The sequence below is a fragment of the Pseudophryne corroboree genome, chromosome 3 (assembly GCF_028390025.1).
Source record: "Pseudophryne corroboree isolate aPseCor3 chromosome 3, aPseCor3.hap2, whole genome shotgun sequence".
NCBI lineage: Eukaryota > Metazoa > Chordata > Amphibia > Anura > Myobatrachidae > Pseudophryne > Pseudophryne corroboree.
Genome location: NC_086446.1, coordinates 180749261 through 180772925, shown reverse-complemented (window position 1 = coordinate 180772925; position 23665 = coordinate 180749261). Strand labels below are relative to the sequence as shown.

General features: G+C 43.9%; 1 protein-coding gene across 10 annotated transcripts in view; it reads right to left on the bottom strand.

Annotated features, from left to right (window-relative positions):
- Nucleotides 1–361: 361 nt before the first annotated feature.
- KAT6B (lysine acetyltransferase 6B) overlaps nucleotides 362–23665 on the bottom strand; it is a 340449-nt gene continuing 317145 nt past the window's right edge. For all 10 annotated transcript variants that reach the window (XM_063958656.1, XM_063958655.1, XM_063958654.1 and 7 more), the window contains 2 exons: nucleotides 16022–16274; nucleotides 362–5468 (listed from right to left, as the gene is read on the bottom strand). In XM_063958656.1, coding sequence (XP_063814726.1) covers nucleotides 2962–5468; nucleotides 16022–16274 — 2760 coding nt within the window. In that variant the 3' untranslated portion in view covers nucleotides 362–2961. The remainder of the gene's footprint in view (nucleotides 5469–16021; nucleotides 16275–23665) is intronic.

The following is a 23665-nucleotide window of genomic DNA, read 5'->3' as shown; positions in this document are numbered from 1 at the left end:
ACATCTTTGTTTAATCAGTGTAGTATTTAAAACTCATTCTCTAACAAGTGTTAGAGAATCGGATGCCTTCTTGCACGGCTACAATGTATACATACGTTCAAAGTAAATTCAAAATTTGCTCAGAAACCGAATATAAATAATTGGTCAAGGGATATTGGGCATTTAATGTCTCTTATAATGGGCAATACAGTGCAATATATACGCAAAGAAAAATAAATGTTGTAGGATGGAACAGCTTTGTTTGAATTCACTTTAAATAAGAGTTATATATAGATGATACAGTCTCTCCTGTAGTCATCACTGCATTTCATACACAAGTCAGTGATTTAATTGGAAATAAAGAAGATTCTGAAAGCACAGATTTTACATATGGCTCCTCATAATTTATTTTCCATTTAAAATGTACAGCTTTGTTTTTGTCTGCTTTGATTTACTGAAGTGACACAATAAAAAGGGAAAGAAACATTAAATTGTTACTAGATATGAATCTTCTGCCCATCACGCTACAAAACACAAAATAGGGGCAAATAGACCAAGACAGAAACTATGCAGACATCTTTTTCCTTGGGCAAATATATATATATATATATAGATTTTTTACATGCATCCTGACATGTTGGCTGGTAAAGATATCCATATTACGGCTCTGGCTTTTTTTTTCTCTTTTTTTTTTTTTGCACTTTTTATAAAAAATAACTCCAATACGTTACAAAGATAGAAAAAATCTACAGATGGAATGAAACCTTTGTATTGCAAAAGGGCTTGAAAGGCATGTTCATAAAATAGCAATTAAACACCAATTTTAATTGAGTTTAACGATACGTCCATTTTACGACTCCTTGGCAAATACTACTGAAGATAAATTGCATTTCCGGTATCCAGTAACATGTTTTGTTTGTTTGTTTTTAAGTTATTCTTTTTAAGTTAAACATTTTTATGTCCCACAGAGACTGAAAGAAAAGTCATAATTATAGCCAGGGTGTGAAAATATACACTCGATTGAGAGCCCTCTGGCTGGCCAGAAGGGCAATGGGAATAACACATTTTAATATCTTGTACAGTTTCATAATTAACAAAAATATATTTATTTTCATTTTTTTCTTTCACCTTCAAACAAGGCTTACCAATATCAGAAAACAAAATAATAACAAATGGCTTTACAGTTTAGCACAGGACTTATAACATTACTACGTAGAAAAGCTCACACACCACACAGAGAAGCAGCATGCTTAGTAAGGCTTACTTCCAGCAAACAAATGAAAACAAAACACAGACTCAAGACAGGAGAGGGAGGTTTGGATGGGAAGAGAGTCATTATCCCCGTGGTTGAGGCTAGATCCAAGTGGCCTAAGGGACCTTTTCCGTCAGGGGGAGGAGCCACGACACAAGGGGGAGGAGCTAGGCCAGCGGGACAGTTGCTCTACTATTCCCGCCACCAACTATTACCTTTAGTAAGTAGGTGGCGAGCGGAGCGAGCCCGAAGCGTGGCGAGCGAAACGAGCCCGCGAGGCTACTTTTCGGGTACCCTGTTCGGCCGTAGCTCCTCTCCCTGGTGACGTGTCTCCTCCCCTAGGTACGTCACAAGGTCCCTTCTCCCACTCCGATATAGAACCAACCTTATCCCCGTGCTGGGCTGATAATAAGATCTACTGGACCATGTGTACTAAGTTGTTATTGGTTTAACCATCTCAGCGCCAGAACATGTAATAGTACTGGCAGTGAAAGAGTAAACTGCAAACTCCTGTCGAAAGGGAAAGGAAGGCAAACAAAATGGAAAAGTTGTTAGATGAAAGAAGAATACTGTAATTATGACTTCCCGGCTAATATGGTGCAAAAAGGGAACTTCGGTATAAATATTACTTTGCATTAACTAAGTGCTGGCTTTGAATTTGCTTATAGTGCCCTTGGGCAGAAGTTGGGAGTGTGAGATAGGAAAATAGAAAGCAGAGTAAAACACCATCATTACTATACAGGAAACATCCTCTGCAGGGAAACAGTGCAGCAAAGTGGATAAGAAGGGTATTTAAATATCAGTGCTTGATAAACCGAGAAGAGAATGGCTTTCATCTAAGAAAGTGGCAATTCTCTTCAGCTTTCGTTCATCTCCAACTAAACTAATATTTTCAAAATGCTAAAAAAAATATGTGCAGTTGTGTAATAAAAAGTTGGAAACAAAAATGACACACTTCTTCCCAGTGCTACATTGGGAGGGTCCCCTTTATGAAACAAATGCTTTCCCTCTCATCTCCATACAATGTAGGCATGTGCTGAATCTGACGCAGATCCAGATTCGGATAGATTTATTTTACGTCATTTCAGTTTGCTGGGTTCTACTGATGTTAGCTAATCAAATCCTAATCATTCCCCAATCTTAGCACACACAACCCAGAATACTATTCCATGAATCTACATTTCAAATAAAATAGTGTCAATACCATTAACTTTGCTTCATTTTTATATGCAACTTAGCATTTGTATGATTCACCTATGAAGAATATTTTGACAAAGATTATATATTCAGCTGAATCCTAAAATAAGGATTTAACGCCACCAAGGAGGGGCTGCATGAAAACATGAGGAGGGAGACCAATAAAATGGTCACATTAAGAAAAGTCAGCATTACAGAAACAAATGGTTATTATGTAATGTATGTGCTATTGATCAACATTTGTTTTCTAAACTGATGGTGGCCAGTCCACTTTAAACTTTATCTGCGAGAATAAAGAAACCTGGTGTTAGTGGAACATAGTCACATCAGAAATAAATAAAAGGGATTCATATATTATCAGGAATGCAAGGCTAGGTGTAAAGGAGCAAGGGAAACTAAGGATTAGGTGGTTGAGTCTGTGTCCTTCAGTGACTGCTGTCAGTCTGCGTCAAGTTCCATAGTGCAGATTCCATGTTGCAGCTGCTGCAGAGTTAGGGAAGAAGGGTAGGGATGCTGGTATCTGCAGGGGCAGCTCACCGCCTCATGTATGACCCATTGAGTGACTGTTTGGGCATTGGTGTGTTCATGTAGCCGTGATGCCCAGGGCTGGAGTACATCATGTTGCTGTGAGGGCTGGCCTGCATTGACTGCTGCGCATAAGGCTGGCTACCCATCATGCTCATTTGCATTGGGTACTGAGGGCTCTGGTTCATATATCCATGATTGCTGTGGTAACCGCTGTTCATCATGGACTGAGACATACGGTACCCACTCATGGCATTAAGTGTGTTTACTGGGTTTACGTTGTAAGCAGGCGCTGGCATCAGATTGACACTCATATTCATTCCACGCTGCATGGTGAGGGAACGAGAAGGAGGTTGCATGGTCACAGTCTGTGGAGGGGGGGCATGACCATATAGCTGTGATGGGTGGGGCCCAGATGTAGCTCCTGGAGGCAAACCAGACACTTTGGTCCGCATGGACATGTGATTTTTGCTTGCCATCTGTGTCTGCAGCCTCTGGCTGTGGGAGAGTCCCATCTGACCACTGGACATGTTACGTTGAAGCAGAGGTGGTGGTAGGTTCATAGGGGGAGGTGTGAGATTTGGAGGAGGAGTCATTGTATTTTGGGATTGAGAGGGGACAGAATGTGATGACTGGCTGAGCTGCACCATGTTGCTCAGAGAAGAAGAAAGAGAGGCACCATTTGCATAGGATGTTACGGCCTGTGTGTGGCTGTAAGGCAGGGAGTGATCCATTAAGGTGTTCGTCAATTGTTGGAGCTTGGCAAGGCTGAAGGTGGCCGAAGGCTGTGGATAGTGCCCAGATCCAAAGTCTCCTTGTCCTATCCTATCATACAGCCCTCCCAGGCCTCCCCCTGATGTTTCAGGGATATCTGGCAATGTGAATCCTGTGCCTGCCATGCCACAAGGAGCAAGTTGCTGCTGTTGGCCACTACTTGGGGGTCTCTCTACTGCGCAAGCTTGCGGTGACTTGACATTGCAAGGTGGTGGCTGAGGAGGGGGTGACCCAATCATGCTGCAACTATTGTTCATAGCGGACATTTGTTGTGTTACAGCACAACTGCTCTGTGTCAAGTTGGCAGACGTCATTCCACTGCTATATGAACAACTGTTTTGAGAGGGCAGTGATCCCCCTCCCATGCCAGAGTCATAACTGCTTGGATTATCATAGTTTTCTGTGGTACTCTCAATACTCCCTAAGTCACTAAACCCACTATCCACAACTTGCTGTGAGTGATCAGACACAGATGGTACATCCATCATGGGACTAGTTTCAAGGTTCTGCAATGATGGGACAGACATGGCAGTCTGGTCTGGGCTGATCTGGGCATAATTGCTCTCCAGGGACGGTGCACTGGGGCTGCTTGATGACCTAACAGAGTGACCAGGGTGTGAATGAACAGAGGACACTGGGCTGCTGTGGTCAGATTGCTGGCAGTCTTCTACTGCACCTGCTGTTGGGCTCTGGGCATAACTTTGCAGACTATGACATGCTTCCTGGGTCTCCGAACAGTCTCTGTATACCTCCTCTTGCTGTTCACTTTCACGTGTCAGAGACTGAACAGCTTGTGCAGTTTCTGAGTCGATATCTAATCCGTCCCCAGCATCCCCAGGTAGCTCTGACACAAACTCCTCTGCATGTGTTCCACATGGGACAATGGCTTGCTCCTCTGCTTCAGCTGGTAGCTCATTTTCTTTTGGTGCCTCTTCAGCTTGCTCTGCTTCCATTACTTCCCCACAACTGCTGCTGGAAACATCAGACTGAGACGGGTTATTATTTTCAATACCTAGATCTAAAAAACTGTCCTGTTCCCCTAAGGCCTCTTGGAAAGATTGTTCTGCTACTTCCTTCTCTGATCTATCAAGGTGGCTTTCATCTTCGTCGTCTGCATCATGGTCCTCATTATGAGATTGTTCCTCTTCATCTTCCTCCTCTTCCTCTTCCAGAACTGCTAGCTCATTGGTCTGCCCAGTGCCCGAATCTTTGACTTCCTCTTCCACTTTGTCTGACCTCTCTATATCTTCTTTCAAGTCATCTTCCTCCTCCTTGATACTGTCATTCTCCTCCCTTTCCGCTGCCTCTTCTTTATTATCCTCTATTTCACCTTTTTCACCTTCTTCCATTGTTACTTCATCATCTTTCCTTTCTTCCTCATCAGTTTTTTCCACATTGGCGCTACCTGGGCTTGGCAGCTCTAGTAATGAGGTTCCAGCTTCTTCTTCGTAAGACTCTATTTCTTCACTAGTGTGAACAGCATCTTCATGCGGTGGCTCATTTTCCTCTTCAAGTTCCTCCTTAGTTTCCTCAGTTTGAACAATATAGTCTGGCTCCATGGGTGTTTCTGGAGGGGTGTACAGGTTGAGTTTAAAGCCAGACTTTCTATCCATGCTACGCCTCCGCTTCGAAGGGCCCCTCTTCAATCCTTTTGGCCACCCCTGCTTTCTTGGAGGTCGATCTGGGGTCTGTTCTTGAGCTTCATGAGCAACTTTCTCTGGAGATACTTCGCCTACATGATCTGCACAGACACAAATTACATTTGCATGTGTTAAACTATACAAAACAATAAGAACTGTAATTATTTGGAAACTCATGTCAGCTTTAAACTTACTAATTGCCTTGAGAGAAATAAAACTATTGCATTTCCTTAATAGTGCAAACCAAAGTAAAAGCATAAATCAGGACTGAACGCATACTACATGCAGAAATACATTTTATATATATAGCATGAACCCTAAACACATATTGTTCCCTAAATATATAGTTAATATTCAAATAACTAGTGATGTAACTCCTGGAGGCAATAGAAGCTTTGACCTCCAGGTGCTAGCTTTTCGGAGGGGGCGATACCAATGAGGGAGAAAAGGTGCAGTACAAACCACCAAGAGGCTGCTGAACAACTACAGCAGTAACGGGAGCAAATCAATTATTTAATGTGCAGGGAGATCAGATTTACTGCAGTCCTTTGGTGGTCCCCAAGCAGGTTCGGCTGTCTATTGCATCCACAGAGTGAGCTGCAGTAAAGACTCCTGGAAACAGACACCTATGCAGGACACTGATACAGGAGAACTAGACATCCTTACTGAGAAGGATCCCAACAGCTGGAATATCTGTGGCGAGCGCAGCGTGTCCCCTTGCGGGCTCGCTGCGCTCGCCACACTTCAGGCCCGGTGTCGGGTAGTGATGTGGACCACCACCCGAGCTGATATTTTCACAGGGCGTCGGGATTCCGGCATCGGTCTCCTGACAGCCGGGATCCCGACAACCGGAAAATTAAACGCTTCCCACATAATGAGCTGTAATGTGGGGCACTAATTGCTAAAATAAAACTTTTAGGGCTGTATTTATTACACAGCCCCAAAAAAAAAAAAGTTTAGTTGCCAAAGATATTTGGACGAATTTAGGGTATTTTAGGGTTGCTGTATTCAAAAATGAAAGTTTTTTTGGATTTTGTTTTTTTTCTTAAAATAATGGATAAACTCACTTAATAGGGAATTTAGCCATAACACGTGTATATGTAAATCTACTGGAACATTCTAGAAAATGAGACATGCAAATATTCTAGATGTTCACTCTCGGTATTCCCCCTCTGTACATAAGTGATCGGCCACTATCAGTTGAGCGGATCATGTTGTCTATTGTGTTTTTTATCCATGGATCTTAAAAATTTGAGTCAATATAGCAAAACTGATTAAATATTTGGAATGAGCACCAAAAAGTTGTCCCAAAATCGCTCTAATATGATTGCCAATAAAAATGAGTGTTGATTAGTGTTATCATCTATGACCCCGAATAAATAAAAATCCTCATCACCACAATTCACGGCAATAAGGAATCTTTATTCGCCCAGAACGTACCACTGGTGAGTCACCGCTACAGGGGCTCCAATACAAGAGTGTCCAAAGTGATCACTGCAAAGCGACCAGATTATTTCCTCATTTGCCCCATCAGCTGTGCTACTGCGCATGCGCTGATGGCCGTCGGCAGATAGCAGGAGCTACGGGGGCAGGGCGTAGCACCACCATCTATTTTGCCTCTAGGTATCTGGTATGAACTTACACCCTTGCAATTGACATTAACATAAGTAAACGCTACTATAAAATATATCTTAACTAGCTGGAGTACCCGGCGTTGCACGGGATTTTAAAAATGTCTGTTTACAAAAATAAATGTAAATATTAAACACACAGTATAAACAACATTGTAGATAGCGGAATACCCGTGCTTTGCTACAGGATGAGGATGATAAATTAGAATGATAGTTGTTCATTAATTTACGTTGATTGGAGATCTAGTATATAGGCATATCTTGCTTCCCTGACGCACTTTTTGGTCCCCCAAGGGATCCTGCTCTTCCCACTATACAACTCTCAGTCTGTGGCTTCCTGCTGCCTCTATTCCCCTCCTCACATCATGTCAATGCCCCTGTGAAATTATCGATTTTTTCACCCTTTATTATAAAGCGCAGCACATTATGTATCTCCTGATATACTCTGTGCTGCTGGGGGACCGTGCTACTTCCACTATATAACTGTGGGTTTGTGCTACCTGCATTCCCCTTCTAACATCATGTCACTGGCCCTGTCACATGCAGCCCTGTCATCACTGAGATATCATGCATATCCTGATATAGCCTGTGCTGCTGGCCCACCCGTAGGGGTGCTAATGGTGTGTTACCCCCACAGTGTTTGTTCCCAGAGTGCAAGTCATTTGTGTAGCAAGTTTGGTGTAAATTGCTCCAGACATTAAAGAGTTATGCTGTCTGCTGAAAAACTCTGCGCTGCTGCCTCTGTGCTAGGGGTGTTTTACCGCCACAGTGTTTGTTCCCAGCCTGTAAGTCATATGTGTACCAACTTTGTGGTAAATAGGTCCAGGCATTCTGGAGTTATGCTGTCTCCGGAAAAACTCTGTGCTGTTGTCCCAATCCTAGGGGTGTCTAACCCCCCGCAGAGTTTGTTTCCAGATTGTAAGTCAAATGTGTACCAAGTTTGGTGTAAATTGTTCCAGCCCTTCCACAGTTATGCTATCTGCTGACATACTCTGTGCTGCTGTCCCACCCCTAAAGGTGCTAGGGGTATCTGACCCCCACAGTGTTTGTTCCCAGAGTGTAAGTCATATGTGTACCAAATTTTTTTAAATTGGTGCAGGCATTCGATAGTTATGCTGTCTCCTGAAATACTCTGTGCTGCTGTCCCTCCCCTATGGGCGCTAGGGATGTCTAACCCCCACAGAGTTTGTTCCCAGATTGTAAGTCAGATGGTTACAAAGTTTGGTGTAAATTGATCCAGGCCTTCCAGAGTTATGCTCTCTGCTGACATACTCTGTACTGCTGTCCCACCCCTAGGGGTGCTAGGGGTGTCTGACCCCCACAGTGTTTGTTTCCAGAGTGTAAGTCATATGTGTCCCAAGTTTGTTGTAAATTGCTGCAGGTATTCCAGAGTTATGCTGTCTGCTGATATTCTCTGTGCTGCTGTCTCCCCCCCCCCTAGGGATTTCTAATTTTGTTAGTTGCCTCTGCCATGTTTTAATACGCTTGTATTTCAAATTTCACGATCTTCGCTTGTAAACTGTGGCTTTGTTTAGAAAGACACATTTTCACTTTATATAGTAGATATTAAGTGTTTTGTGATGTTATAACTTGCTTGACACAAATAAAATGACAAAGAATTCCAAGATGGCAGGATACTCTAGATGTACAGAATTAAGTATACATTTTTATGGAAAATAATGTAAACTGACTTCCGGTGGGCGGGGCATCCTTGATGGCCACGTTTTACATGAGCTCCGTACTCGGCGTCCGGCAAATCTCATCCGAACACCGTCTCCACGCTGTAACAGGCCACCGGTATTGTACTCACATACAGGGGAACCCGTGAGGACTCAGTGGTGTGTGTTTAGAGACGCCCGGAGCCTCAACTATACCTCTCCGAAGTCCGGCCAAAATCTTGGCCTGTACACTGCACACCTTACCAGACGCCATCTTGACAAGACGGGACCGGGTCTTTGCTGTACTCCGTGTGGACTTTGCTTCCAGGCTGCTACTATCTTGCTGCATACCCACGACCCCCCCCCCCCCCCGGAACCCGCTTCCCTTCCTGAGTGGAGACTCATTACCGTGTCAGCTGCCTCCTCACCCTCCGCGAGTTCTGGAACCTGGAGCCCTGGCTGTGACAGGAAGGACATCTGCTGTGACGGGGGCTACATATGCTTCCCAATTACCTTCCGCTGAGCTGTGGGGTCACGCTGCTGTCTGGCTGGGTGTGCCACACTCTTCAGTGCAGCGGCTTGTGATCTATCGGACAGGCGCCTTTGGCGGTGTGTAACAATGTGCTGCTCCTGTGCCCTCCCGCTCCCTCTGCTCGAGTGAAACCGTGATCCCACTCTGTAACGGGTGCGCCCGACTCCCCGGGTTGACGATGCCTGGTCCCGCATTACCTGCCCGTGACACCCGCTCCTGTAGCACCTACTTAGAGACACCCACTCCAGGACCACCTATTTGGCGATACCCGCCGATATACCATCTATCTGGTGACACTCATTCCCGGACCTTCTATTTGGTGGACCCTGCTCCCGGAACGCCAGGCTGATATCCACCTTCTGGCCTGATTGGTTGGCGCACCTTTACTAGTACCTGGATGACAGAGCCTTACTGGATGCAACAGTGTCAATGCCTTGTTTGCCACTCTATTATTATATACTACCAGTCCTGGGAGCTTGTGTCTCTCATATATTGTGTCTAACTGCCTGTATTTCCGCTTATCTGACAATGTATGTTTCTTTGTGAATAACATTGATAAAACACATTAGAGGTATCTGGGCTTCTTTGCTCACACACCTTTTCCTCTTTAGCTGATTTTCTTTAATTTTCAATATTTTGATTGTGTGTGCTAGCCATAAACTGTTTACCTGTTCCCAGAGGGTTAGTATTACCATAATACTGCTCTCATACTCTATTGCTGCCACCTTGTGATTTGTTTACTTACATCTGTTATTGATAACTGCGCTTGGTACTATAGCTGAATGTGATAGAGCCATTGCAATATGTAAGCTCTGCAGTGTGCCCCCTCCCCCCCCCCCCCCTTTATTTCTTCTTCTCTGGAACCCAATCTGTGCCTGAGTATGGTTTAACTCCCGAAATATTTTGTGGGGAAATTATTGCATAAATATGGTTTGTCCCTACTTCGCTGATTTAGACTTCTGATGAACATATATTGCTCTTCTTTAACACTTGTCTAACGACTTTATCTGGTTCATGGATACATTTTTGCACACACCCACTTGTACTCGTTCCTCACAAAAAAAAATCATCAGACACCATGCCTAAAAACAAGAACCAAAAATCTGGAAGTTCTTCACCCCAAAATAACACTCCGATGGTCCCTTTGCCTGATAAACATAGACCTGCACTCCAGGCGGATTCATCCGCCTCTATTTCCCAAGCAGCAAAAGAAATCCTGTCATGCCTCACATCGATAAAAAATTGGACGAATTTAACGACTCGTTCCAAGCGACCCTCAGAGAAGTAGCCTCTAATACTTCTAGTATTTCAGAATTAGAACAGAGGGTGAGTGATGTGGAAGATGCTGCTCAGATAGTACAAACCTCCCACGACTCCTCCGCCACGGTTATTAGGGAACGCCAAGATAAATTGTAGGACCTTGAAAATAGAAATCGTAGAAACAATCTTCGATTTATTGACATTCCGGAATATATAAAACCAGATGCCCTAAATGATTTTCTGACTAATACTATTCTGCCCGCTTTAAAGATACCAGGACTAGTTGAATTACCACAAATCGAAAGAGTACATAGGGTGGCAATAGAGAGAGAGGGTTCAAACCTCCGCTCCAGACCAGTAATTGCTCGTTATCTTGACTTCTGTACAAAAGAATTGGTGAGGAGAGCATATAAAAACTTAGATCAATTTGTGATTAATGGTAGCAGAATCTTGATCTTCCAGGATTTTTCAGCCGCTGCCACCCAGAAGCGGAGAGCTTTCTCCGCAGTCTGCAAATTTTTGATTGATTCTCAAAAGCGTATTGCCCTCCTTTATCCAGCCAAACTAATGGTTCCGGATAATGGACGTACTTTCACCTTTGATGACCCAGATGAAGCTCATAGGCATTTCATGCCACTGCCTAGTCTTCAAAGCTCACCAACACACTCTCCTAACAGATCTCTAAATTAATTTAAATTGGAAAAATGTTCCTACGGTCTTACCTATTTTTGTCAAAATGCTATGTTTCCCCCTTTTTGTTACCTTGTTGACAGTATTTGCTTTGATACTGTAACACATGTTTTTTGTTTTATAGTGAATTATTGTGTGTGTTTAAGTTTTGTTTGGACGGCTTCAGTGTTACGCCTGAAGCCCTCCTTGTTTACTCAAATGGAGGAAAATTCGAAAAAGACATTGAAGCAGATCACCTTGCTTTTATACATTTTTTTATATTACATGTTTAAGATTTAAAAAAATTTCTTTTATGTGAACAACTGGTTTGTTGCTCCTGATCGATATGTCGAAAGGGAGACCAGAGCTGCCGCCTGCCTTCAGGGGATATCTCTCACTCGCTGGGATGAGAGACCCCTCAATTACTATTTACTACTTTTTGTATATACTGTGACTAAAATGGGGATTGGGTAATGGCACAAACTACATATAATCTTCCTTACTCTGCCTCTTCTGACTCGATTAAATGAGTCTCTTGGAACACTGGAGGCCTCAACTCCCCTATCAAGAGACAAAGGGTTTTAACTCACTTGCAAAAGAATTATGTCCGGGTTAGATCTTTTCAAGAGACCCACTGGGAGGGTTGGAGATGGCTCATCCCTTCAGGCAAAATGGTTTGGCAACTGTTATTCAGCTTCCTATACAAATAAATCTAGAGGACTGGCCATATTTTCTAGACGTATATCCTATTCAATTTTGGACACAGTCCAAGACCCAAACGGTAGATTCTTGCTCCTGGACGTTAAAATAGGGGACATCTCATATACTATATTAAACCTATATGCCCCCAATTCTCAGGTATCAGAATTTCTGGATAAAATCTCTCTCCTCTTAAGTTAACATGAAACATTTACTTTGATAATTGGTGACCTCAATACAGTGAAAGACCCATTATTAAATAAATCCCTGACTACTCCTAATCCTAATTGGACTGCATTAACTAAATTTATGTTGCATTCACAAATAACTGACATATGGAGACTTTTTCATCCATCGGATTAGACTTTTGCCTTTTTTTCAGGAGTTCACCACTCCACATATCGAATAGATTATTTTCTAGTGGCTGATAGCTTAGTTACAGCAGTGGACTCAGATAATATTAAAGACATAATCATATCTGACCACGCCCCCATTGAATTCTCTTTTAAACTGCCAGTTACTAGTTTTCAACACCGCACCTGGAAATACCCGGCTTATTTGTTCCAATCGGAACATTTCGAAAATATTTTCAACAGCACTGGCAAGACTACGTAGACAACAATATCTCTCACTGGGATAATCCTGTCCTTTTCTGGGAGGCCTCCAAGTCTGTGATGCTTGGTCACATAATTTCGTGCATCTCCAATTGCAATAAAACTCAAAAGCAACAATATGACTCTCTTCAAGATGGCTTCCAAAAATAATTTTCAACCTATTTACATAATACTTCGGAAGAGAACTTCGTCATATATAAACAGGCAAAATCTTTATTGGAAGACTTCCTATTAACTCAAGCTCAATTGCGATTGGATTATACGAAAAACAGATATTATAGATGGGGTGCACGTACAGGTCGCCTATTGACCTCCTTAACCAAAATTTATAGACGAAGAAGCCATACAGTTTCTATTAAGGTAGATAATAATTCCCCCTTTCTGACAAAAACTTCAGATATAGAATCAGCGTTCTGCAGGTACTATAAAGATTTATATTCAGCAGTGCCCTCGACTCAATTCTCCATTGATTCTTTACTTAGGGAAGCCAAGTTACCTAAACTAACGTCTGAGCAAATTGAATTATTAGATGCAGACATAACTAAACTGGAAATAACTTCGGCAATAGCATCTCTACATACTTGCAAAACTCCTGAACCTGATGGGTTCTCAGGGGAATACTTTATAATTCTAAAAACAGATATTCTTCCTACATTATTGGAACTCTATCATTCAATACATAAAAGTCATCCTACCTATTCTACGTTCAATAATGCTTTCACTACTCTGATTCCAAAACCCGACCGTGACCCAACCCTATTAAGCTCTTACCGTCCTGTAACCCTACTTAATGTGGACTTTAAAATTCTATCCAAAATTATTTCCACTAGACTGCAATCATTTTCTAATTCTATTTTTTCTTCCCATCAAGTAGGATTTATAAGCGGACGACTATCGGTGTAACGTATCCATACAGCGATTGCAGCAATTATAGCTGCCAATAATAACCCGATGGCTCCAAACATGCTTGAGTCTCGATGCCAAAAAGGCTTTTGACATAGTATCATGGCCCTTTTTATTTAGTATATTAACTCACCGTGCATTTGGCCCAAACTTCATTAACTTGATTACATTTTTTTATGAATCCCCGACCACCTCTCTCTTGATCAATGGCACCAAAAATGCATCAATAGTTATGTGCCGTGGCACCCGACAAGGTTGCCCCCATCTCCTATTGTATTTAATTTGTCCTTGGACCCCTTGTTGCGGATAATTGAATCCTGGCCTCTGTTAAAGGGCATTTCTGTAGGCCAAACTGAAATTAAACTAACAGCGTTTGCAGATGACGTTTTAATATACTTATCAAACCCAAGATTCTTATTGATCCCACTTTTAAAAGTGATCAACGAACTGGGCTCTGTGTCTGATTTCACAGTCAACCTGGATAAAACACAGGCATTCTATTTAAAAAGAGGATTTTATCGCCCTACATTGGCAGCACATATACCTGTAAATTGGGCTAAAAAACAAATCTCATATTTAGGCATACTTCTCCCCAAAAACATTAATAATCTATATGACACATATGTGAAGAACTAATCTCAAAAATTTCCGCTGGGCTGAGCGAATCTGATACGCATCATACATTTCCCCAAACTTCTGTACCCTCTACAGCAGGCATGTCCAAACTGCGTCCCTCCAGCTGTTGAGAAACTACACATCCCAGCATGCCCTGACACAGCTTTAGCATTCTTTGACAACAAAACTGTGTCAGGGCATGCTGGGATATGTAGTTTCACAACAGCTGGAGGGCCGCAGTTTGGACATACCTGCTCTACAGGTTCTCCCAGTATTACTATCTCAAAAAGATCTTACAGAAATTAACTCCATATTTCGCAAATTTATCTAGAATAATGGACGTGACAGAATTGGATTGTTCAAACTTTGCCAAAGTAAAATTAATGGTGGCACTGGTTTTCCAGATATTTTATTATATAGCCATACCGCACATATTCGTTAGCTTAAAGATTGGTTAACCAATAACCAAATCTATGCCAACTCGTTCTTAGAACAAGGTTTTACACCAAAAATATCACTTGTGGCGTTTCTACACTTAACGGACACGGACGTCCTTATATAACTATTAAATAACCCTCTTTTAATGACCACACGCAAAGTATGGATGACACTCAGATATAAATATAAAATCCATCAACATTATACTATCCATGTACCTCTTTTGAAAAACCCACAATTTCAATCTGGCGAGGCAAACCAACCGTTCACTAGGTGGGCCTCCGAAGGACTAGTTTATATTGGTCAATTGATCAACCCCGATTCTCATAAACCTCTTTTATACTCAGATGCTTCTATACAGTTCGACTGTATAGTTCCCCATAAGATAGCGTTCTTACAAGCGCAACACTATGTGCAGACGGTGATACAAATGATTCCACTAAATAACTGGGACAATGCCATGAATAATTTCCTACTAAAACCTCCTTTGTCTATGGGTACTATCTCTTCCTATTATAAATTTCTTCACCAAAACATTGATTATTCTTTGATAAAAACAGGGATGACTAAATGGCTGGAACATTTCCCCTCCTTAATAGAAGACCTTGTTACTTATCTCGGTCACTACCTTTCCCGCAACAAAATATACTGAAATGTATTATAATATATTCCATCGCTCATACATATCTCCTCATAGAGGATATACAATTAGTATATTAGCGGATTCCTCTTGCCCTAAATGTGGTCACACTTCTGCTGATTTATATCATTGTCTTTGGGCTTGCCCACTGATTAGGAGGTTTTGGTTGCACATCTGGAAATTCTCTTCCACACATTTAGTCAGTTACGCACCTTTTACACCTGAATGGGCAATCTTCGGCATACTGCCTCCAGGTACTAGAGCCCCCAAAGTAGTTTAAAAAACTTTTATTGGCTATTTCCTCGGCAGCCCGAAAGTCAATCTTACAACTATGGATGCATAGCTCAGCCTCAACTCTAGAGATGTTTAGAGAAATTTTTTTTTTATTTGCAACATGGACTGGCTAGAAGCCTCTCCAGAAAGAATCCCGTACGGAAAACTTCTTTGACACTTGGGAGAGTTTTACTGAAGTTTTACTAACCCCTACCAAAGAAGTAATTATACGATGCTTTCGCAATACTTTGTGGTATGAAACGAGAGTGTACTTACAAGACCCCCCAGTGTTGGTGTAGTCCCATGTTCTGTGGGTATTGGCCATGGTTCTGGCCCTTGTTCATTTTATGTTCACCTAATGTTTCTTTGACACTACAGTCATAATCGGTATCTATTCTCATTGATCAAAATATTTGATCACTTCTGCCAAACGACAAAAGTGTAATTTTATTGTATTTCGATATCTATTTAATTTATCTTTCAGGAAGACATGTCAACTGTGATTTATTTATCTGCTTCAATAAAAGAAATGTTTAAAAGAAAATAATGTAAACTGTAAATATTAGGATTTATCCCTGAGTAAAGCTGGGCATAAACACAGAACTCCTTGGTGGCATCTAATACCCTAATGTTTTATACTGTACAGCTGGGATTCCCTATAATTTGCACATTATAACATGAAGAATAAATAATCACTATAATGATGGGTTTTAGTCACATACTTGCACATGACTCTTCTTCCCTTCTACTTCGTGCATCTGATGCCTCAGTGTTAGGACTGAGCTGCTGTTGGCTGGATCTTCTGACAACAGTGTTTTGGTCCAAGTCCTTTTGCGGAGGCTCAGGGTTATCTCTGTCAGAATCCTCAAACGGCTCATTGAGAACTTCGGTGGTTTCAGAGATGGTCTCTGTGGTGACGCTGCTGTTTATTCTCCGGCATTTTCGTCCACGTCTCCGCCTGAGAGTGAAGGCTCTCTGTCCAAAAACAATACTGATATTAATACTTAAGTATGGGCAATTATTCAGAATGGGAAGTAGAAGTATTAGCTCATATTTTAAGATAAATAATAATAATTAGATTTTGTTTGCAGTGTAAATTCTTTGCCTGCATGGGACTCTTACAGAGCACTAAAGCAATAAAAGTGTTGCTAGGTAAATTGCAGAGTTGTATAATATAACCTCTATGACCAACATCATCATTACATACATAGCCAGATTAATAGGGAAGGGAAGTAGGGGGGGGCACAGCCCACCTTACCCCGGCCAGAGCACACTAAAATCACTAGCTCTCCCAAATATGCGGCAGTAAAACCAGGCAGGCAGCCAACATGCAAGCAGGACAGTATGCCATGCAGGCAGCGACAGAGGAGTATCAGGTCTCATGAACTACTGTCGGAGCTTCCCAATCATAGGAGAGGGAAGAGGGCTGTAAGTGACCCAGGATCCTGTGAAACCTGTTATCTAATTAGAGTATTCGGGTCTAGAGAGAGATACACACACAGGGAGGGAATTCAATTGTTTTGAGCGCCCGATCTCCCGTATAAAGTTCCAAAATTCAATTGGGTTTGTGTTTGCGCTGATCACGCCCAGACAGGCAGAGTTTAGCTGCGTAGGAAGGCTAAACCCTATACACTTGTAATAAGAGGTCACACACACACACACACACATATATATATATATACACATATACACACATATACACACACACACACAGGCCTGGCACTACCCGCTCGGCAAAGGGATGCAAAGCAGGTAGGTGTCGGGTAGGAGAGGTGCTCTCCCTGCTCTGCATCTATGTGCTGCGCCTGGCCTCCCTGCTGCTGCCAGCCGCTGTGCCTGTCACACTGACAGGCAGCAGCATCGGCAGCATGATAAAGCCTCCTCCTTTCCCTGACAGCATTATGTCACAGTCCACGGTCCAGCCCGAAAAGGGGGCGGAGCTACACGGAACCAGGCTGCAGAGGAGTACAGACAGAAACTGCTACAGATCCTGCCTGCCAGATGGTAAGTTGGGGGAGAGTGAGTGAAAAAGTGTGTATGTGTGTGGGAGTGTGTGTGTGTATATCTATGTGTATGTCAGCGGCAGAACTTCCGCCGGTGCACCCGCTGCATAGCACAGAGGTCCACCGCAATTAAGGGACCTGAAGCTGGCATCATTATAATGAGTCATCATTATAAGCTGCCGGTGCTGCATCGCGCTTCCGGTCCGTCCTGTTCCTAGTATAGATTGAGCCTGCTGCTGGGGAAAGATGAGGTCCACAGTCTTGCCAGAGGAGGAGGGGCGCCAATCCCCTCTGTTCCCCACTACTCCACTTCACTCCCGACCAGTCTGGCTCTTCCTATCTGAGGCTTACTGCCACAGGGGAGGAAGGAGCCCTAATAGTGGAGCGGGCGCTGAGGTCTTTGGAGGTAAGGAGTGACAGAGTCAGGAAGAGGGGATGCTGCAGAGCGCCCGTCAGGCTTCTAGAGCAGCGGCTTCCCTGTGAGTAGCGGAAGCCGAAAGAGCAGTTGAAGCTGCCTATGGCGCCTCACCCCCCTCTTACCCAACATCGAGAGCATCCGGTCACATAAAGAGCTAATGGAGAGAACGGGGTCAGGCTGTGACAGTAAAGTTTTTACTGCCCACCAAAGACATCGCCGGAGGGCAGAGCCATTGAGGACAACTGTCAGTAGCTGGCTGCTGAAGCCATCACAGGTGTGTAGTTTACCGGTCACCCTCTCCCTGTCTCCCATTGCCTATAACTGTCACCAACTACCATGTACTGTACCTGTCACCCACTGCCTATACCTGTCACCCTCTCCCTGTCTCCCACTGCGTATACCCGTCACCCTCTCCCTGTCTCCCATGGTCTATACCTGTAAACCTCTCCTTGTCACCCGCACCCTCTCCTCGTTTCCTACTGCCTATATCACACTCTCCATCATCCACTGCCTCTCCCTGTCACCCTCTTTCTCACATTGGGTACGGCTGACCGGCGGCTGGGATCCCGGCGGTCAGCATATAGACGCCGGGATCCCGGCCACCTGAATGCCAGCAGGGGGGCGAGTGCAACGAAGCCCCTTGCATTCTCAGTGGCTCGCTGCGCTCGCCACAGGTTCTATTCCAACTCTATGGGTGTCATGGACACCCATGATTAGGAATAGCCCTCGGCCCCCTGTCGGCATTCTGGTGGTCGGGATCCTGGCGTCGATATGCTGACTGCCGGGATCCCGACCGCCAGGATGGTAACTACATCCCTCTTCCTCTCACACTGTCATGCACTGCTTGTCACCCACTGCCTATACCTGTCACCCCCTCCCCATCATCCTCTGCCTATCCCTGTCACCCGCTGCCAGTCCTTGCCATCCTCTCCCTATATCTGTCACCCCCTCCCCATCATTTTCTGCCTGTCCCTGACCACGTCTGCCTGTCCCGTCACCTTATCCTCCTTTCCGTCACCCACTGCCTCTCCTGTCACAGATAGCCATGTGGCATATTGTGAACTTGGGATAGGACGGAAGAGTACCACAAGTACCGCCACTGGGGGGTGTGTGTGTGTGTGTGTGTGTGTGTGTGTGTGTGTGTGTGTGTATCTATGTGTATGTATTTGTGTGGGGGCATAATATGTAAAAGTGGCACTTCTGTGGGCATTATATGAAACCAGCACTACTACTGGGGACATTATGTGTATAAGCAGCGCTACTACAGGGGTATTATGTGTATAAGCGGCACACTACTGGGGACATTATGTGTATAAACAGCACTACTATGCGTGGGGTGAAGTGAATAAGATTGTGCTACTGTGTGGCGTAATTTGAAATGAGTGTACTATTGTGTGGCCATGCCCCTTGCTTGTGAGACCACACCCCTTTTTGACGCGTGCTGTCCCTTTGTAAAATATGGGAGGACACAAATTAATAGTGTGCAGGGGGGCGTCGAACACCCTAGCATGTGTGTGTGTGTGTGTGTGTGTGTGTGTGTGTGTGTGTGTATATATATATATATATATATATATATATTTTGTTACTATGCCCCCTTCTGTAGCTATCTGGTTTTCTCTAGTAAGTATACCTTTGGGTTACTGGATTGGTACTGGTGAATGTGTCTCTTCTTTTCCCTGTTACTGCATTGAAGCTACTGTGCAATAGTACACATCCTTTTTGGGTGTATAAACTATACACGTACCACATTCTGCATATTGCATGATGTTAGATATCTCTTAGTCCAGGTAGCGGTGATGTTTTGTGTTTGGGCCTGTGAGACTGTTTTTGTGTTTTTTTGTTTTTTCTTTGCCTTATTCTTGGTAGCTATCATTTGCTGTTACTTGGATTCTACATTTATGAAAAAGATTGAGACTTGTCTTGATAAAGATTCTTGTTAGAGAATCGAAACATCGTCCAAATACAGCCATCGCATGAAGTCTGGAAACACTGATTGGATTATTTGTCTGTGGAGAGTGCCCCCCAGACTACTGAAACTTTGTGTGTATAGATATATATATATATATATATATATATATATATATATATAATACATGACTGCCAGCACTCTGTCACGTGGATAATGTGCCCCGGTACTTCATCCAGATGAATAACGCACAATCTACCCCAGAAAGGACGGCACTCAGAAAACAGGATTTTGGTACTTACTGGTAAATCCCTTTCTCCGATACCACAGGGGACACTGGAAGGTTTAAGACCGTGGGGTATAGATGGTGGCAGATGGAGCAGGCACTTTAAGAATTTAAACATGTGACTGTCTCCTCTCCCTCCACCCCACGTCTAGACCAGTTAGAGAAACTGAGCCCGAGGAGAGATGGAGGACCCGACAACAGAGGAGGAGGTGAAATAAGAGCAACAGAACAGTGAAGGAACATGAAAACCAAGAATAACCTAAGGTCGATATATGTAGAACAAACTGCAGTCACAAGTAACTGTAAAACATAATACAGCATTGCAGGGAAAGAAGCGCTTGGTGGGCGTCCAGTGTTCTCTGTGGAATCGGAGAAAGGGATTTACCGGTAAGTACCAAAATCCTGTTTTCGCCTTCATCCACTAGGGGACACTGGAAGGCTTAAGACTGCGGGGACGTCCCAGAGCTCCCTTGTTGGGCGGGAGAGTGCCGAGAACCCTGCAACACACGTTCGGCCAAACTGAGAGGCTGAAGCGGCGAAAGTATCAAACCGGTAAAACTTAAGGAAAAGTATGCCGGCCTGACCAAGTAGCTGCCCTACACAATTGGGTCGGAGAGACCGCCCTGGCAGCCGCCTAGGAGGTGCCAACCGACCGAGTGCACTGAAATAGCCTGTGGAGGCTGTCTGGTTGATGCCAGATAAGCTTGACTGATTGTAAAGCGAAATCACCTAGATAAAGGTTTGGATGCAGGTCAACCAGGAAGAAAGGAGTCATAAAGAATAAACAGGGAATCAGATTTGCAGAGAGAAGCTATCCTGTCCACGTAAATCTTCAGGGCTCTGACAACATCCAGAGACCGTGCTGAAGGGGAGTTATCAGTCAGAGCCAGAACCACTATCGGTTGATTAATATGGAACGCCAAAACAAACTTTGGTAAGAAAGACAAACAGGTGCGTAATTTCGCTCTGTCAGAATGAAAAACAAGATACGGTGGTTTACAGGAGAGAGCTCCCAGTTCCGAGACTCTTCTGGCCGAAGCCAGTGCTAAGAGCAAAACCACCTTCCACGTGAGATATTTTAAATCCGTGGATTCCAAAGGTTCAAAAACAGAGGACTGAAGAAAAGACAGAACAGAACCAAGTCGAGGTCCCACAAAGCCATAGGCGTAACCGTAGGTGGTCTCAGTCTAAGTACGCCCTGGAAAAAGGTCTGAACCTTTGGGAATCAATGCCAAATTCTGTTGGAAGAAAATAGAAAGTTATTTGTACTTTTAAAGATCCCAAGCTGAAGTGAAGAGTCTGGACAGATTAAAAGTTGTAGCAGAAACACAACGATTCTCGCACCAAGTGACATAAGCTTTCCATATTCTGTAATAATGTTGAGAGGTAATCTCCTTTCTAGCTCGTAACATAATGGGGATGACAGCTGAAGGAATACCTGTGTCCATCAGAATGGCCCTCTCAACAACCAAGCCGTCAAAAGCAGCCACTTTAAGTCTGGATAAGCAAAAGGGCCTTGTCGTACTAGATCCTCTCAAAGTGGTAGAGGCCACGGATCGGTGATTAACAGTTTGTGCAGATCTGCGTACCATGATCTGAGATACCAGTCTGGTGCCACCAGTAGTACCTTGATCCTCTCCTTATTGATTCGTTTGAGAAGACGAGGTACCAGTGGAAACGGTGGGAAGAGGTATACAAAACTGTAATTGCCAGGGCAGGGCATCTACTGCCTCTGCTTGTGGGTCCTTTGAACAGGAGCAGTAACGCGGCAGTTTGTGGGCACCTGGGGATGAAGTTCCCATTCTCCCAGGTGTAGATCCTGTCGACTGAGGTAATCTGTCTCCCAGTTGTCGACTCCCGGGATAAACACAGATGATATTGCCTCCGCAAAGACCTCCGTCCACTGAAGAATGCGGGATACCTCCCACATAGCTGCTCTGCTGCGTGTGCCCCCTTGCCGATTTATGTAAGCCACAGCCGTGGCATTGTCCGACTGTACACATATCGCTCGGTGTTGTAACAAGGGTAGAGCCAACCTCAGAGCATTGTAAATTGCTCGTAATTCGAGGATGTTGATGGGTAAAGTAGCTTCCTGAACCGACCATCGTCCTTGAAACTGATGAATCGATGTCACCGCTCCCCAACCTCGGAGACTGGCATCTGTGGGGAGGAGAGTCCATTTGGATGTGGCAAATCTTCTCCCCTGAGATAGGTTTGATGATTTCGTCCATCAAAGATGAGACGTCCGTGTCCATGAAGTCTGTTGCACCCGCTGATGGCGGAACAGATGTGATACTGACCACTGGGATAGTAGATCTAGTTGAAAAATCCTGGAATGTAATCTTCCGAATGGTATAGCCTCGAAGGCGGTTACCATCTTCCCCAGTAGCCAGATGCATAAGTAAACGGAAACTCGAGAATGTAATAGGACCTGTCTCACCATTGTCTGAATGGAGTGAATCTTGTCCTGAGGTAGAAAAATCCTTTTTTGAACCATGTCCAGAATCCACCCCAAAAAGTGGGAGTCTCTGGTAGGTTAAAGATGAGTATTTTGAAAGTTCAAGAGACAACCGTGTTGGATGAGTAATTGCTGAGTCATTCCAATGTCCCGCAGTAGAATCTTCTTGGACTGATTCTTGAGTAGTAAGTCGTCGAGATAAGGTATTATATTCACTCCCTGAGTGCGTAATAGAGCCATCATAACTGCCATCACCTTTGTGAAGACTCGTGGACCAGAGGACAATCTGGAGGGCTAGGCTTGGAATTGATAACGTGCATTCTGAACTGCGCACCCAAGATATTACTGGTGAGGTGTCCAAATGAGAATGTGAAGATAGGTGTCCTTAATGTCTAAAGACACCATGAACTCCCCCGCTTCCAGTCCAGCAATAACTGATCAAAGGGATACCATCTTGAACTTGAACACTCGTAAAAACGGATTGAGAGATTTCTAGTTCAGGATGGGTTTTGGAACCACGAACAAGCTGGAGTAAAACCCCTGTCGTAGTTGGTGGTTTGGTACTGGTAGGAACCCAGGTGGGAGAGAAGCCCGTCATGCAGTGGGGCTTAGTTGTAGACTTGGCTTCCTGGTTTGTAGGAGATGCCACGATAGCACAACCTTGTCCTCTATTGCCTCTGGAACTTGTGGTTCCACCTCTAGTTCTTCCTCTGAATTTGGAAGTAACACGAAAAGAACGAAAAGATGGACCAGAGTATGTCTTGCAGGGAGCAGGATTGGCTGATAGAAGGAACGTAGATTTTCCTCCAGTTGCCTTGAATATTAGTTTGTCCAATTTCAGGACCAAACAATAATTCATCCATAAAAGGTATGGCTTCAACCGCTTTCCTGGACTCCGTGTCTGCTTGCCATTGTCAGAGCCAGAGTGCTCTACGAGCAGAAATAGCCAACACTGAAATTTTAGAGGCGACTGTACCTGTGTCTCTAGATGCATCTCCCAAGTAAATGGCAGACTCTCAGATATGTTCTGCTAACATAACCAGATCTTCTGTGGGTACCCCTGACTAACTCTAAAGCCAAATGCTCAGCCCAGGCTTCGACAGCTTTGTTAACCCAAGAGCCTACCAGTGTAGGATGAATCAGTACTCCCTGCTGCCTTTAAGGTCGTCTCCAGTCGACGGTCTGCAGGTTCCTTTAAAGCCGTTGCTACTTCCTCCAGGAGGATAGTTTTCTTGGGTAGTCAGGAAAGTGAGGGATCCACCAACGGAGGAATCTCCCACTTCACTCTGTTATCT